Source organism: Ictalurus punctatus, chromosome 11, assembly GCF_001660625.3.
Source record: "Ictalurus punctatus breed USDA103 chromosome 11, Coco_2.0, whole genome shotgun sequence".
NCBI lineage: Eukaryota > Metazoa > Chordata > Actinopteri > Siluriformes > Ictaluridae > Ictalurus > Ictalurus punctatus.
In genome coordinates this window covers 3,846,353-3,861,187 of record NC_030426.2, presented here as the reverse complement: position 1 = coordinate 3,861,187, position 14,835 = coordinate 3,846,353, and the positions used below count along the sequence as shown (strand labels likewise).

General features: G+C 39.9%; 1 protein-coding gene across 1 annotated transcript; it reads left to right on the top strand.

Annotated features, from left to right (window-relative positions):
• Positions 1-6,926: 6,926 nt before the first annotated feature.
• gpr27 (G protein-coupled receptor 27) lies at positions 6,927-10,485 on the top strand. Its single transcript, XM_017479225.3, has one exon. The coding sequence runs from the start codon at positions 7,668-7,670 to the stop codon at positions 8,790-8,792; it is 1,125 nt and encodes a 374-aa protein (XP_017334714.1). The 5' UTR covers positions 6,927-7,667; the 3' UTR covers positions 8,793-10,485.
• Positions 10,486-14,835: the final 4,350 nt, after the last annotated feature.

The following is a 14,835-nucleotide window of genomic DNA, read 5'->3' as shown; positions in this document are numbered from 1 at the left end:
GACACAATTAACCCATCTTCTAATGGCTACTTCCAGCATGATAATGCACCATGTCACAAAACAAAAGACGTCTCAAACTGGTTTTATGAACATGAGAGATTCGCAGCATGAAAGTGCGCCTGGAAAATCTGCAGGAATTGCGTGATGAAATCATGTCAACATGGACCAGAACCTCAAAGGAATGTTTCCAACATCTTGTAGAATCCGTTTTGATAGTAAAGAGAGGCCCTACCCAGTATTAGTATAGTGTACCGAATAAAGTGTTCAGTAACAGCATACAGCATTGCTGCCTCATAGTTCTAGGGTCCCCTTTGACATGAAGGCATACAAACGAAAGAGCTAGTTAAATCCCTAGACTGTATATATGGGTGGACCTTGTAACATTGGTGGAAAAGTAAAGCCCAAAATGTCTCTGAGGTTCTTTAATGGCTGGCTGCAGTAAAATTTTTAACCCTGGCCATTCCCATGTTAATGAATGGAAACAAGCCAAATGTACATATTAATTTTTATTCTGTTGTTTTTGCGAGTTCCGTTAACCTTGATATCCCCCCAGTATTTTTCCTGACAATAAACACGTTTTATATGAGTTATTTGATGATAATTAAAAGGGTGTGGTTGATGTCTAGAAATGCAGGTGATTGATGGTCTAGAAATGACAGTCTAGCCTAATGAATATGCATGACTTTTCCAACACGCACCTAAAGCTCTTCACAGTTTTATAGCAAAGCTATGTCTTGTTCTGCTGTAAACTGCTCTAATAGATCTTCAGCAGGGAGTTCTTGGCAGTCTTTCTGGTATGTTGCTCATTTTGAAGTCTAAGCTAGCTCTTTGTACTTCTAACTAGCAAACCACTGGGAGTACAGACAGAAACTGTCGCGTTCACTTTTTCTGACGTTTGTTTGTTTATTACTTATTTAACCATTAAAGACACTCCGCAATTGCATCAGACTCCTTGGATTTGTGAAAGAAACATTTCAGTACTACAAAGTAAAGGCCTGTTCACATCAGGAACGATAACTATAAAGATAACTATAACGATATCTATAGTAGTGTCCACACCAATGCACGATATGATTCTGTTTATTCTAAGCACATGCTGCAGTCATGCCGTCTGCTGCATTAAATGCTCGAGCTCTTTAAAGCAGGATGGATTCTGATTGGCTGTCAATGTTTTTATCGTTCATCAGCTGGGAAATCGTTCTGAAAGTGATTCCAACGATATCGTTTCTCTGTGCCGTTATTGTGATAGTTGTGGTGTGGACTCTGCTATTCTTTTATATCTAGAACAATTTTTAGAACTATATCTTTATCGTTATCATTATGGTTATCGTCATGGGTTTGAACAGGCTTTTAATGAAAAGTCTCAAAAAGATTTGGGCCTATTTTCAATACTCTGGACAAAAATCGCATCATAAAGGATTATTTAAATAATTTTAAAAAGAAAATGTAGGGAAAATAGGTAAACGACTTGTGAATCTGTTTGGCTCTTGATGCTTGCTGCCAGAAATTGGAGAATCTGGGCGAAATACACCACAAACACCAACAAATGTTTTGCTGAGGACATATTAGCAAGTAAGTTAAAAGTTTACAGATCCGGTTTCTGACTTTTATAACAGAAATGTGGCTACTATGTAGAAATGTAGCTACTATGTAGAAATGTAGCTACTATGTAGAAATGTAGTTACTATGTGGAAATATAGCTACTATGTGGAAATGTAGCTACTATGTAGAAATATAGCTACTATGTAGAAATGAAATATAGATACTATGTAGAAATATGGCTACTATGTAGAAATATAGCTACTATGTGGAAATATAGCTACTATGTAGAAATGAAATATAGATACTATGTAGAAATATGGCTACTATGTAGAAATGTAGCTACTATGTTGAAATGTAGCTACTATGTTGAAATGTAGCTACTATGTAGAAATGAAATATAGATACTATGTAGAAATATGGCTACTATGTAGAAATGTAGCTACTATGTGGAAATGTAGCTACTATGTGGAAATGTAGCTACTATGTAGAAATGAAATATAGATACTATGTAGAAATGTAGCTACTATGTGGAAATGTAGCTACTATGTAGAAATGTAGCTACTATGTGGAAATGTAGCTACTATGTATAAATGAAATATAGATACTATGTAGAAATGTAGCTACTATGTGGAAATGTAGCTACTATGTAGAAACGTAGCTACTATGTAGAAATGTAGCTACTATGTGGAAATGTAGCTACTATGTAGAAACGTAGCTACTATGTAGAAGTGTAGCTACTATGTGGAAATGTAGCTACTATGTAGAAATGAAATGTAGCTACTATGTAGAAATGTAGCTACTATGTAGAAATATAGCTACTATGTAGAAATGAAATGTAGCTACTATGTAGAAATGTAGCTACTATGTAGAAATGTAGCTTCTATGTAGAAATGAAATATAGATACTATGTAGAAATGTAGCTACTATGTGGAAATGTAGCTACTATGTAGAAATGTAGCTACTATGTGGAAATGTAGCTACTATGTATAAATGAAATATAGATACTATGTAGAAATGTAGCTACTATGTGGAAATGTAGCTACTATGTAGAAACGTAGCTACTATGTAGAAACGTAGCTACTATGTGGAAATGTAGCTACTATGTAGAAACGTAGCTACTATGTAGAAGTGTAACTACTATGTGGAAATGTAGCTACTATGTAGAAATGTAGCTACTATGTGGAAATGTAGCTACTATGTAGAAACGTAGCTACTAGGTAGAAGTGTAGCTACTATGTGGAAATGTAGCTACTATGTAGAAATGAAATGTAGCTACTATGTAGAAATGTAGCTACTATGTAGAAATGTAGCTTCTATGTAGAAATGAAATGTACCTACTATGTAGAAATGTAGCTACTATGTAGAAATGTAGCTACTATGTGGAAATATAACTACTATGTAGAAATGAAATGTAGCTACTATGTAGAAATATGGCTACTATGTGTGAATATATTTGAATTCAGCAGCTGGCACCTAAACTAGCATTCATTAGTTAGCTAGCTAACTACCATTCAGCTGCCATTGGCCATTGTATTAAATCATATGCACACATACTGTAGTGATTGAAAGTTTGTGAACCCTTTACAATTTTCTATATATCTACATAAATATGAACTAAAACATCATCAGACTTCTACACAAGTCCTAAAAGTAGACAAAGAGAACCCAATTAAACAAATGAGACAAAAATATTATACATGGACGTTTATTTAATGAAGAAAATGATCCAGTATCCGTGTGTGGCAAAAGTATTTGAACCCCTAGGATTAGCAATTAATTTGAAGGTGAAAATAGAGTCAGGTGTTTTCAATCAATGGGATGATGATCAATTGTGAGTGAGCGCCCTGGAAGTGTGTCATGGCCTGAACAAAGGAGATTTCTGAGGACCTCACAAAAGGAGTTGTTGATACTCATCAGGTGGAAAAGGTTACAAAACTATCTCTAAAGAATTTGGACTCCACCAATCCACAGGTTGTGTACAAATGGAGACCATTTAAGACCATAGTTCCCCTCCTCAGGAGTGGTTGAAGAACAAAGATCACTCCAAGAGCAAGACGGGTAACAGTCCATGAGGTCACAAAGGAACCCAGGTTAACATCTAAGCAACTAAAGGTCTCTCTCACATTGGCTAATGTTAATGTTCATGAGTCCACCATCAGGAGAACACTGAACAACAGTGGTGTGCATGGCAGGGAGAACGCCACTGCTCTCCAAAAAGAACATTGTTGCACATTGTTGTAACAATCACAAGGACAAGCCAGAAGGCTATTGGAAAAGTGTTTTGTGGACGGATGAGTTCAAAATAGAATTTTTGGTGTAAATGAAAAGCGTTATGTTTGGGGAAAAGAAAACACTGCATTCCAGCATAAGAACCTTATCCCATCTGTGAAACATATTGGTGGGCAGTATCATGGTTTAGGCCTGTTTTGCTGCACCTGGAATTCTAAAGGAAAATGTCAGGACATCTGTCCGTGTACTGAATCTCAAGAGCAAGTGGGCCATGCAGCGAGCATAAGCATACAAGTTGTTCTACGAAAGAATGGTTAAAGAATAAAGTTCTGGAATGGCCAAGTCAAAGTCCTGACCTTAATCCAATAGAAATGTTGTGGAAGAACCTGAAGTAAGCAGGTCATGTGAGGAAACCCAGAGTTGAAGCTGTTCTGTACTGAGGAACAGGCTAATAACCTCCAAGCCGATGTGCAGGACTGATCAACACTTATCAGAAATGTTTAGTTGCAGTTATAACAAGGGGGTCACAGCAGATACTGAAAACAAAGGTTCACATACTTTTGCCACTCACAGATCTGTAATATTGGATCATTTTCCTCAAAAAATAAATGACTAAGTATAATATTGTCTCATTTGGTTAATTTTGTTCTCTTGATCTATTTTAGGACTTGTTGAAAATCTGATGATGTTTTACGTCATATTTATGCAGAAATATAGAAAATTCTAGAGAGTTCACAAACTTTCAAGCACCAATGTATTAATTTATTGTCTGGGGTTTTCATAAATAAGGCATATTAATGATGTTTCAACGTCATGTTGTACATGGGAGCTCTGACGGTTCTAGCGACAGTTCCTCTCCAGGAACTGGAACCAGGAACCCTAATGGTCATCTGTGGTCATCCATGGGTAAACCACACCTTTCACTATAAATGAAGGCAAGGATGGCAGTCGAGAGAAGGGAGGAATATCACAGAGCAGTATGCTTTGTAATATTCCTCATGGTGACGGTAAAGGAGCTTCTTAAAGTTCTCAAGGAAAACATTATTAAACAACACTCAAATGTACAAAGCAGCATAGCAGAGCCTTAGCAAAGACCTTAAACATCCCTGTCACGACAATTTGTTATATAATACTCCAGTGGAAAGTTCATGGAACCACAACTAATCTTTCCTGGACATGTATGCCATGCAAGATTTCACATTGTGCTCTCAGACTAATAATAAGGAAGATACGAGAGAAGCCAGCAGTCACTTAAAAAGAGTTGCAGACTGACTTGAAAGCAGCAGGAATACCGGTTACACACAGACCAATAAGCAATGAACTGTAGTGCAATCATCTCCATTCCTACATCCCCCGCAAACCCCCTCTGCTAAAAAAAAAAAAAAAAAAAGAAGAAGCATGGAGATGCGTGTCTAAAAACAATTAGACAAATCAGCACTCTTTTGGAACAATATACTCTTGGCAGATGAAACAAAAATAGAACTATTAGAATAATTCAGCTCATCATGTTTGGAGAAAGAAGGTTTGCACATATGATCCCAACAACACCATGCCCACAATGAAGTATGGTTCTGGGAGCATCATAATATGGAGTTACTTTGCTGCAAATAGTACTCGGGTATTACATATCATCAAATGGAAACATGAATGCAGCAATGTACTGTGACATATTAGAGGAGATTTTAATATCATTGACCAAGAAACTGAATCTGGGGAAAAGATGGACGCTTCGACATGACCATAGCCGATTGCATGGCCTAGTCAATCTCCTGACATAAATCCCATTGATAATTTATGGATTTTGAAATTGTGACTCCATTAGAAAGACCCTTGTTACACTGGGATATTGAAGACGATTTGCCAAGATGAATATCCCAAAAATGAATCACAATGCTCTAAAAAGCTAATTACTTCTTACTGTAGATGTCTCAAAGCTATAATTGCCAACAATGGCTTTGAAACAAAGCGGTAACATTGGTAATCTGTGGGGTCAGAATGCATCCATCCATCCATCTTCTAACACTTACTCCTCTTCAGGGTCGCGGGGAACCTGGAGCCTATCCCAGGGAGCATGGGGCACAAGGCGGGGTACACCCTGGACAGGGTGCCAGTCCATCACAGGGCACAATCACATACACACTCACACACCCATTCATACACTACGGACACTTTAGACACGCCAATCAGTCTACCATGCATGTCTTTGGACTGGGGGAGGAAACCGGAGTACCCGGAGGAAACCCCCGCAGCACGGGGAGAACATGCAAACTCCGCACACACAGGACCCCGGTGGGAATCGAACCCCCGACCCTGGAGGTGTGAGGCGAACGTACTTGTTTGTTCAAAAGTATAGAAAGTCAAAGAGTAGAAAGTCAAAAGGCATCATGTGTGCAAATTTGAAGTGGAAATATGCACTAGAAGTATATTAAATAACAAAGTCAAAAGCGTTTGAATACGTATTTCCCCTCACTGTACAGTATACGTACGTGTCACATATTCACTTTCAGTAATTAGTATTATCATGAATGACATGGATCTTGCTGCCTTAGAACCATGATGAAGGCTTTTTTGAAGGTGGTGGGTGTTTGGAGGTGTTTAGGGGTCCATAGGTATTATTCCAAGTTATTATACCACATGTATTGTGGTATTATACCACATGATCCCCACTTAAGGAAGGACATGAGTGTCGTTGCAATAGTACTGAAACTTCTAAATAAATGTCGGTAGACGCTTTACAACTCCTAGGAATATTTGCAAGTATTTGATACTGTTCTGCTCCTTCCTGGACCTCAACAGTGTCCATGAGGACTAACGTAGGGCAAATTACAAATCAAGAAGGGCATCATCATGAACACTGGGAAGGTCCACCTGGGACATGTGACTTCACACCTCTCTGCATGGACAATGCGTGCCAACCTTATAATCATCATCATCATCATCACTGTAAATCTTATGCAAAAATGTTTCTCAGCTCCTGTCCTGTAACAGTTACTATAGACACCCGTGTAACAAATAATGACTTCTTTAACACGTCAATGTTGAGTCAACACATGCACTGAATCCTGCTTCATATCATTAACGCCTGTCACATCAGGGTTTGATGAAGCGGTGTGTTTTAAACTGGAAACAGATGATCACTGTGAGCGAGTCTCTGTGCTCTCTGTGTCTTTAAATGCTCAGTGCGAGCGCGTTGGACTGGAGCAGAAGACGCGTTTACTTCAGTCTGTACAGGGACAGTCACCCTTGAAAAACACGAGATTACCACAGCTACAGAACACCACCTCGGATTACCAAATCTGACTCGAAACATCTGGCCAGCTGCTCATGAAGCCGAAGCGGGGTTGTGCTCTGTATTTAGCAGAGCCCCCCCTTTCCTCCTCCTTGTGTCCACCGCCCCCACGGAGGAAATAAACAGGAACACGGACCCTTTCTCTCCGTTACTGTCGGCTTCTGGACTTCTCGAACCTCGGCCACCGCGCTGGACGCTGAAACGCACGAGGACGCGGTGTGAAATAAAGAGCAGGATTAGGAATACGAGCCTAGAAAAGGACATTTCTTGTTCTACGAGGAGGTATCCGAAAGAGATGAGGATATGCTATGAGATTGGAATCATAGCAACTGAGCGTTATCCTCTAAAAATGACGGATTAAAAAGGCTGATGACGGATTAAATGACGGATTAAATGGCGGATTAAATGTGCTGGGAACACTGAATTGAAGAAGTTCAGATGACAGATGATGAACTGTGAAACGGGCATGGATGTGAACGCGTACCCTAAAGAAGGTTCTTATGTGTTGACTCAAAAATCCCTATGGACACCAACATTTTAACGCACGCGTTTACTTGATGCTGGATTACGGAGTCGGGGCGTCGCTGTGGACAGTGCGCATGCGCAGATGGCCAACACGAGCGATCCCGGTGAAAGCAACGAGCCCTCGCTTCAGGACTATGCTACCACTGCTTCTGCTGTGAAACTGGCCTCTCTCGGTCTCATTGCAGGGGTCAGTGTGTTGGGAAACATGCTGGTCTTGCTGCTGGTGGTTAAAGATCGTTCTCTTCACAAAGCACCGTATTATTTTCTCGTTGATTTGTGCTTGGGTGACATAGCGCGCTCGGCATCGTGCTTCCCATTCACGATGGCGTCTGTGGCACATGGCTCGATGTGGGCTTATGGCGCTATGAGCTGCAAAGCTGTGGCTTTTCTGTCTGCTCTGTTCTGCTTCCATGCTGCCTTCATGTTGTTTGGTGTGAGTGTCACGCGCTATATGGCCATCGCACACCACCGCTTTTATGCCAAGCGTGTGACACCATGGACGTGTGCTGCCGTCATTGGTGTTTCATGGATTTTGGCAGCGGCCATGGCCCTGCCACCTGTTTTTGACATGAACACATATAGATTCATGCATGAGGAGGAGCAGTGCATGTTTGAGCAACGCTACGCGAGGGCCAACGACACGCTAGGATTCACTCTGATGTTGGCTGTGGTAGTGGGAGCCACACACGCAGTGTATGTCAAGATGCTCTGCTTCGTGTATGACCACCGCAAGATGAAGCCAGCCCAGGTAATCCCAGCTGTCAGCCACAACTGGACTTTTCATGGGCCTGGAGCCACAGGTCAAGCGGCTGCTAACTGGATCGCTGGATTTGGACATGGTCCGACACCACCCACTCTCGTGGGCATCAGGCAGGTATCACACAGTGCCAATAGAAGGCTGCTTGTCCTGGATGAGTTCAAGATGGAGAAGCGAATTGGGAAAATGTATTATATGATAACTCTGGCTTTCTTGTTACTCTGGGCACCGTACATTGTGTTGTGCTATGCGCAAGTATTGGTCAAGGAAAGTGGCATGCCGCGGGCATACGTGAATGCTGCGGTATGGCTGACTTTCGCTCAGGCAGCCACCAATCCCCTCATTTGCTTCGTTTTCAACAAGGAGCTCAGGACACGATGCCGAGCCTGCTTCCCTTGCTGCTTGACTAGTCCTACACAAACGCCCATGGAGCCATATTGTGTGATCTAAAGAAAGTTTCTGGTCTACACCTAAAGTATATTTTTCTCCTATTGAAGTATTCTCAAGAAATGTAGATTAATTTCAAAAACAACAACAACAACAACTTCATAAGACCAAAATAGAGCTGTAATGAACTGGATTGACAAAAACAGGTTGTCCAGCATAGTAACTTACACACAAGTTAATTAAGTGAGTAGTAAACCATTACGGTGTGTGCCGTCACAGGAAAATGATCAACGATCAGGTGGTGTGATGCATCACCACGCCTGGATTGCATAACTTTTTCCTATTATTTTCCTACAACAGCACATCATAAAGTGTTGTATTCCTCTTATACCACAGCAGTTTGCCAACGATGATCATTTTGTGTCTAATACCTGACGACATAACATACTTTGTGAACGGTTTATAGTCATGTTTAATGTTGCGTAACGTCTGTGGGACAGATTAGTTCCTGTATCTAGTCTCATCTTACAGCATCTATGAACAGTTTTACTTTTTAGAGTAAAGAATACTTTCCCATAGTGGAAACCCTGTTACAATGCACTGACGCCCAAGACACCTGCCATAAATGTAAAACAAACATCCACTTACAGAAAGCTTCTTTCTTAAATAACACAGCACGTTTAAACCCGTTTATTATTAGGCTTTAAATGATGTGGCGCGTCCGCCGTTCAAGGCCCCGTGAATGAGCTGTTGCTATAGAAACGAGAGCATATCGGAACGAGCGCATTAATATAAATTCAAATGTCATTTGAATTACAGCCAGCACTTTTGTCAGAACTGCTGTTAGGGAAAATTAATCAACACCCTGCGAACAGTCAGATTCAAGAATTCAACAGTGCTGTAGCAGAACTAAATAAAACATGAAAAGGAAAAGGGTGAAAATAACACACTGAAGGCAAGAGGAATAATGTTTTTAAAATTCTGCTTACATAAGGTGTCTCTGTGTCTCTTTAAACATTGACGTATTGTCATTTGAGGTATGAAAATAATGATATATACTGTATAAGCATGCATTATGTTCATGCAGGATAAGGGTACATAATGGGATCACACAAAAGGTGGAATGACAGGATCTCCTTTCACACTTGACTGTCACTGATCGTACAAGCCAACACTTAACATAAATGGTTTCATCCCACATGGCTGAAAGGTTTTGTTTATTGTTTTTCAAGGATTCTTTGGATAGATAAGTGTCGTCCCCCCCCCCCCCCCCACCCATTCATCCATCCAATGAGTAGGGAAACACTCAATTGTATGGTTGTACATAAGACATTTCTATGTCCCAGGGGGACAAACCAAAGAACCCCAAGGGTTCTGGATTGAACCGTTTTTAAGCGTGTAACAAACACATTCATATGTTTCTCAACAAAACATACTGTCTTTTTCTGCAACTTCTGTATCATTTATTTCTACTTCTTTATATTTGCTGTGTAATATATTTGCAAAGACATTAATTAACACATTTCTTTTTCATTTGGTGTGTCGGAAGTCTTTTTCTACGTGTATCTCATGGACTTCGGTGATCTGGACGATGCAGCATCTTTTCACCTTCCTGTTATTTTATAAAATCTTTTATATAAGGCCTTGAGCAAACTTTTATTGATGTTTTTTGTTAATAAATGATATGGACTGGTGTTACAGAGACATTTGCATTGTCTGTATTGGAAGTCAAATAAAACATTGCCATTCAAATATGGCCTATAAAATTTTGTTTATACAATTAAGTCAGTCCTATACAGCAAGCCCTTTATCCTGACCAGGGTGACCGTGGCTCCTGTCCACTAGGTACAAGGCAGGAATGCATGCTGGATGGGATGCCAGTCTTTCTCAGGGCTCCATGAACACACGTCCACATTCATTTTAGATCAATTGAGAGCCAGACCCTGTGTTCTGGGGAAAGACTCTGGCTCCACCATTATCCTTACTAAGTATAAAGCGATGGTTGAATTTGAATGTCAGTGAATGAATTAATCTAGAAACTGGTAGAATGTTCTTCATACAAAATGTCAAGTTTGTAGTTACATTTTTGTCTGCCATGTTTTTTTTTTTTTTTGCTAATGCTATTTTTATTTATATCTTAGTGTGTTGCTGAATCTGAAATCCAAGGCACCAGGCATATATATGGGGTTACAATGTTGTTTCATTTGCACTCCTATGTTGTGTTTCACCCCTTAGACTAACTCGTTTCAACTAAGGTTACGCTCTCTGAATTTGTTCTTGGGCCAACTGAGCAGAGGTGGAAGTGAATTTTAATGCCATTTGCTCCTTTTAGCAGAAACAAATGTTATTTAAAGCACCTGCGAAGGCTACAAAGAACACATTGTATTCAGCTGTCCATTGATTATAGAGTTTTTATTCCCTGCATCATGTGGAAATAGGTGTTTTCACAAAGGCTTCACTAAAATGAATAAGCCAAACGTGCCTTTCAGCTGCGACTGAAACTCCACTCTATCCATTATGCTGCCTGTCATCCTTCTTCTACAGCTCAGCTTTGAAAACGACTGAATCAACACCGGCATTTCCGCAAGCTATTTTCATCTCTGTCAAGGACTATAGTAGATTAGTATATACAAAGCACATCCTTCAGGAAAGAAAAAAAAAAAAAAAAAAAAAAAACAACCTGGTGTTATTTGGCCATTCAGCATATTTTAAACCTTTTTCATTTCCCACCAAACCAAGTGTGTTAGGCAGAGCGGTACTTATTAATGCATTATAATGGACTTTGGCAAAATGGCCAAACAGTTAAAATTGTTTAGAATATTTATAGAAATACAGACAACGTAAAAACAACATTTTTACCATTTGGAGAAACTGAAGCAATAAAATATCAAAACAATGCAGCCATTTGTACCAAATTGTATCATTTTCCAATTCTCTATTAGTAGATATACATATCAAAAACACGAGTGAGTCACAAGCTTACTTGATTGCTTAATCAATCGATCAATCAATCAGCCAACCAATGTACTGTTTGTATGTATGTACTTAAGATTAAGATTCTAACATCCACTGTCATACTATAAAGTCTATGAAATAGTGGAACGACCAATTCAGCTTCCATGCTTCCTGTCTAAGAAAGGAGCTTTTAATGTACAGTATATCAGTCAGGCTGCCATCGTGCCAGTACAGCTACATCACTCATTTGTAATGATAAAGTTTGCTGTCTGGCTAATAAGCAGCTTTACAGTGCCCTTTCAGTGATGTATTGACTGGTTTGCTTCAGTGGATCGCTCACTGCTATTGACAAAATTGCTTTTGTTTGGATTAGAACCAGCTGCCTGTACAGTAAGTGATTACATGATTTGTGGTTTGAATTGAAAACCCACATATTTCTAGCAATAGCAGTAACCATTTTGCATAGTAATGATATCGACTATTCTTATGTACTTCCCTGTAGCATGACAATGTACTCTTCCATATACACACTGTAGGCTGACACCCACTGGGGTTTTTTTTTCTTCTGATTTTTATTTTCAGTCTTCAACTGTCCAGTTCCAGTGCAGACTGAAGGGTCAGAATCTCGTTCTTGTCTGACAGGATTGGAACTCATGTGGTCTTATGCTGTTGTAGCCTACCTACATCAAGGTGCGGTATTGAAAATCCCAGGAGATCACATTTTACCCCATTCTGATGTTTGATGTGAACATTACCTGAAGCTCTTGCCCTGAATCTGCATGATTTTATTCATTGTGCTGCTGCCACATGATTGGTTAATTGCATGAATGTGCAGGTGTACAGGTGCTCCTAATAAAGAAACCAGTAAGTGTATATGCTTCATGGACACCACTTTGAGAAGCATGTATCTCCAACCAGCTAGAGAGTTTAGATCTTTATACAAGCTACAGTGCCGCATGGAGGACATATCGTACATCTAAGTATCTTCTGCTGGACTCAGACATAAAAGCTCTTTGTTAAAGCCTTTGTGAAGAGACCAACCACTAAGAAAACCCTCCCCACCAATCAATAAGTGCTAACATTAGCACTGACTAACCATTCCTAATGATCTCTTTTTTATAAGAGGCACCAAGATAACATGTAAAATGCCATGTCTGGTCCAGTTAAATTTTATCAAAGCAAATTTACATACAAGGTACAGTGCCCTCCACTAATATTGGCACCCTTTTGTAAATATGATCAAAGATGGCTGTGAAAAATAGTCTTTAACTTTTGTTTAAAAAAAAAAAAATCACAAAAATACTCTGTACTCATGGATATCAAACAACTGCAAACAAAACACAGGTTTATAAAAAAATGTTTGTTAAATATAGGTGTGCAACAATTATCGGCACCCTTTTAGTTCATACTTTGTGCTACCTCCCTTTACCAAGATAACAGCTCTGAGTCTTCTCCTATAACGCCTGATGAGGTTGGAGAATACATGGCGAGGGATCTGAGAGCGTTCCTCCGTACAGAATCTCTCCAGATCCTTCACATCTCGAGGTCCACGCTGGTGGACTCTCCTCTTCAGTTCACCCCACAGGTGTTCTATGGGTTTCAGGTCAGGGGACTGGAAGGGTCATGGCAGGAGCTTGATTTTGTGGTCAGTAAACCATTTCTGTGTTGATTTTGATGATGTTTTGGATCATTGTCCTGCTGGAAGATCCAACCACGACCCATTTGATTCTTTCTGTCAGAAGCAGTCAGGTTTTCATTTAATATCTGTTGATATTTGATCGAGTCCATGATGCCATGTATCCTAACAAAATGGCAGAAAAACGGCTCCAAAACATTAAAGATCCACCTCCATATTTAACCGTGGGCATGAGGGACTTTTCCATATGGCTACCTCTCTGTGTACCAAAACCACCTCTGGTGTTTATTGCCAAAAAGCTCTATTCTGGTTTCATCTGACCATAGAACCTGATCCCATTTGAAGTTCCAGTAGTGTCTGCACACTGAAGACGCTTGAGTTTGTTTTTGGATGAGAGTAGAGGCTTTTTTCTTGAAACCCTTCCAAACACATTGTGGTGATGTAGGTGACTTCAGATTGTAGTTTTGGAGACTTTCTGACCCCAAGACGCAACTAAATTCTGCAATTCTCCAGCTGGGATCCTTGGAGATTTTTTGTCCACTCGAACCATCCTTCACAGTGCGTTGAGACGATATAGACACACGTCCAATTCCAGGTCGATTCATAACATTTCCAGTTGACTGGAACTTCTTAATTATTGTCCTGATGGAGTAAACGGGCATTTTCAATGCTTGTGATATTTTCTTATAGACACTTCCCATTGTGTGAAGCTCAACAACCTTTTGCCGCACATCACAGCTATATTCCTCGCTCTTACCCGTTGTTATGAATAACTAAGGGAATTTGGCCTATGTGTTACCTCATATTTATTCCCCTGTGAAACAGTAAGACATGGTTGAATATTAGCCAGTATTAGAGGAGGACACTGTATTACTTTAATATAAATTCTAACAGTGAAGTAATAAAACCTAATTTCTTCTTTTAATTCATGAAATAATTCCTGGTCTTCCCTCTGAAGCCAGCTAAGACTTTTTTAACAACTAAATGTTAAATACAAGCCAGGTATGAGGTGAATTCCTCTTCATTCATTAATCTTCATTAACAGCTTTATCCCATTGTCAGGGTCACAGTAGATCTGGAGCCTATGTTAGGAACACAGGCACAAAGTGGGAACACACATGCCAGTCCATCACGGGGCACCATGCACACACATTCACTCACTCATTCACAATCAGGACCAATTCACCTACCAGCATGATTTTGGGCAGGTGGGAGGAAACTGGCGAACCTGAAGGAAACCTACATGGACATGCGGAGAACATGCAAAATTCACAGCAGGTAACCCACGCTCATGTTTGAAGCTGGGACCCTGGAACTGTGAGGAAGAATCGCTACCCCCAGTGCCACCATGCAGCTTCACACAGCTAAATATTACTTGTGATAAATAATTGCATTCAACCAGACAAAATAATTAAAAGAACTGTGGAGTACTTTGTACATTGTTCATGTACAGACTATGTTGCCACAAAATATAATTATGATCATTTATTTTAATAATGAAGATATTACGGGACA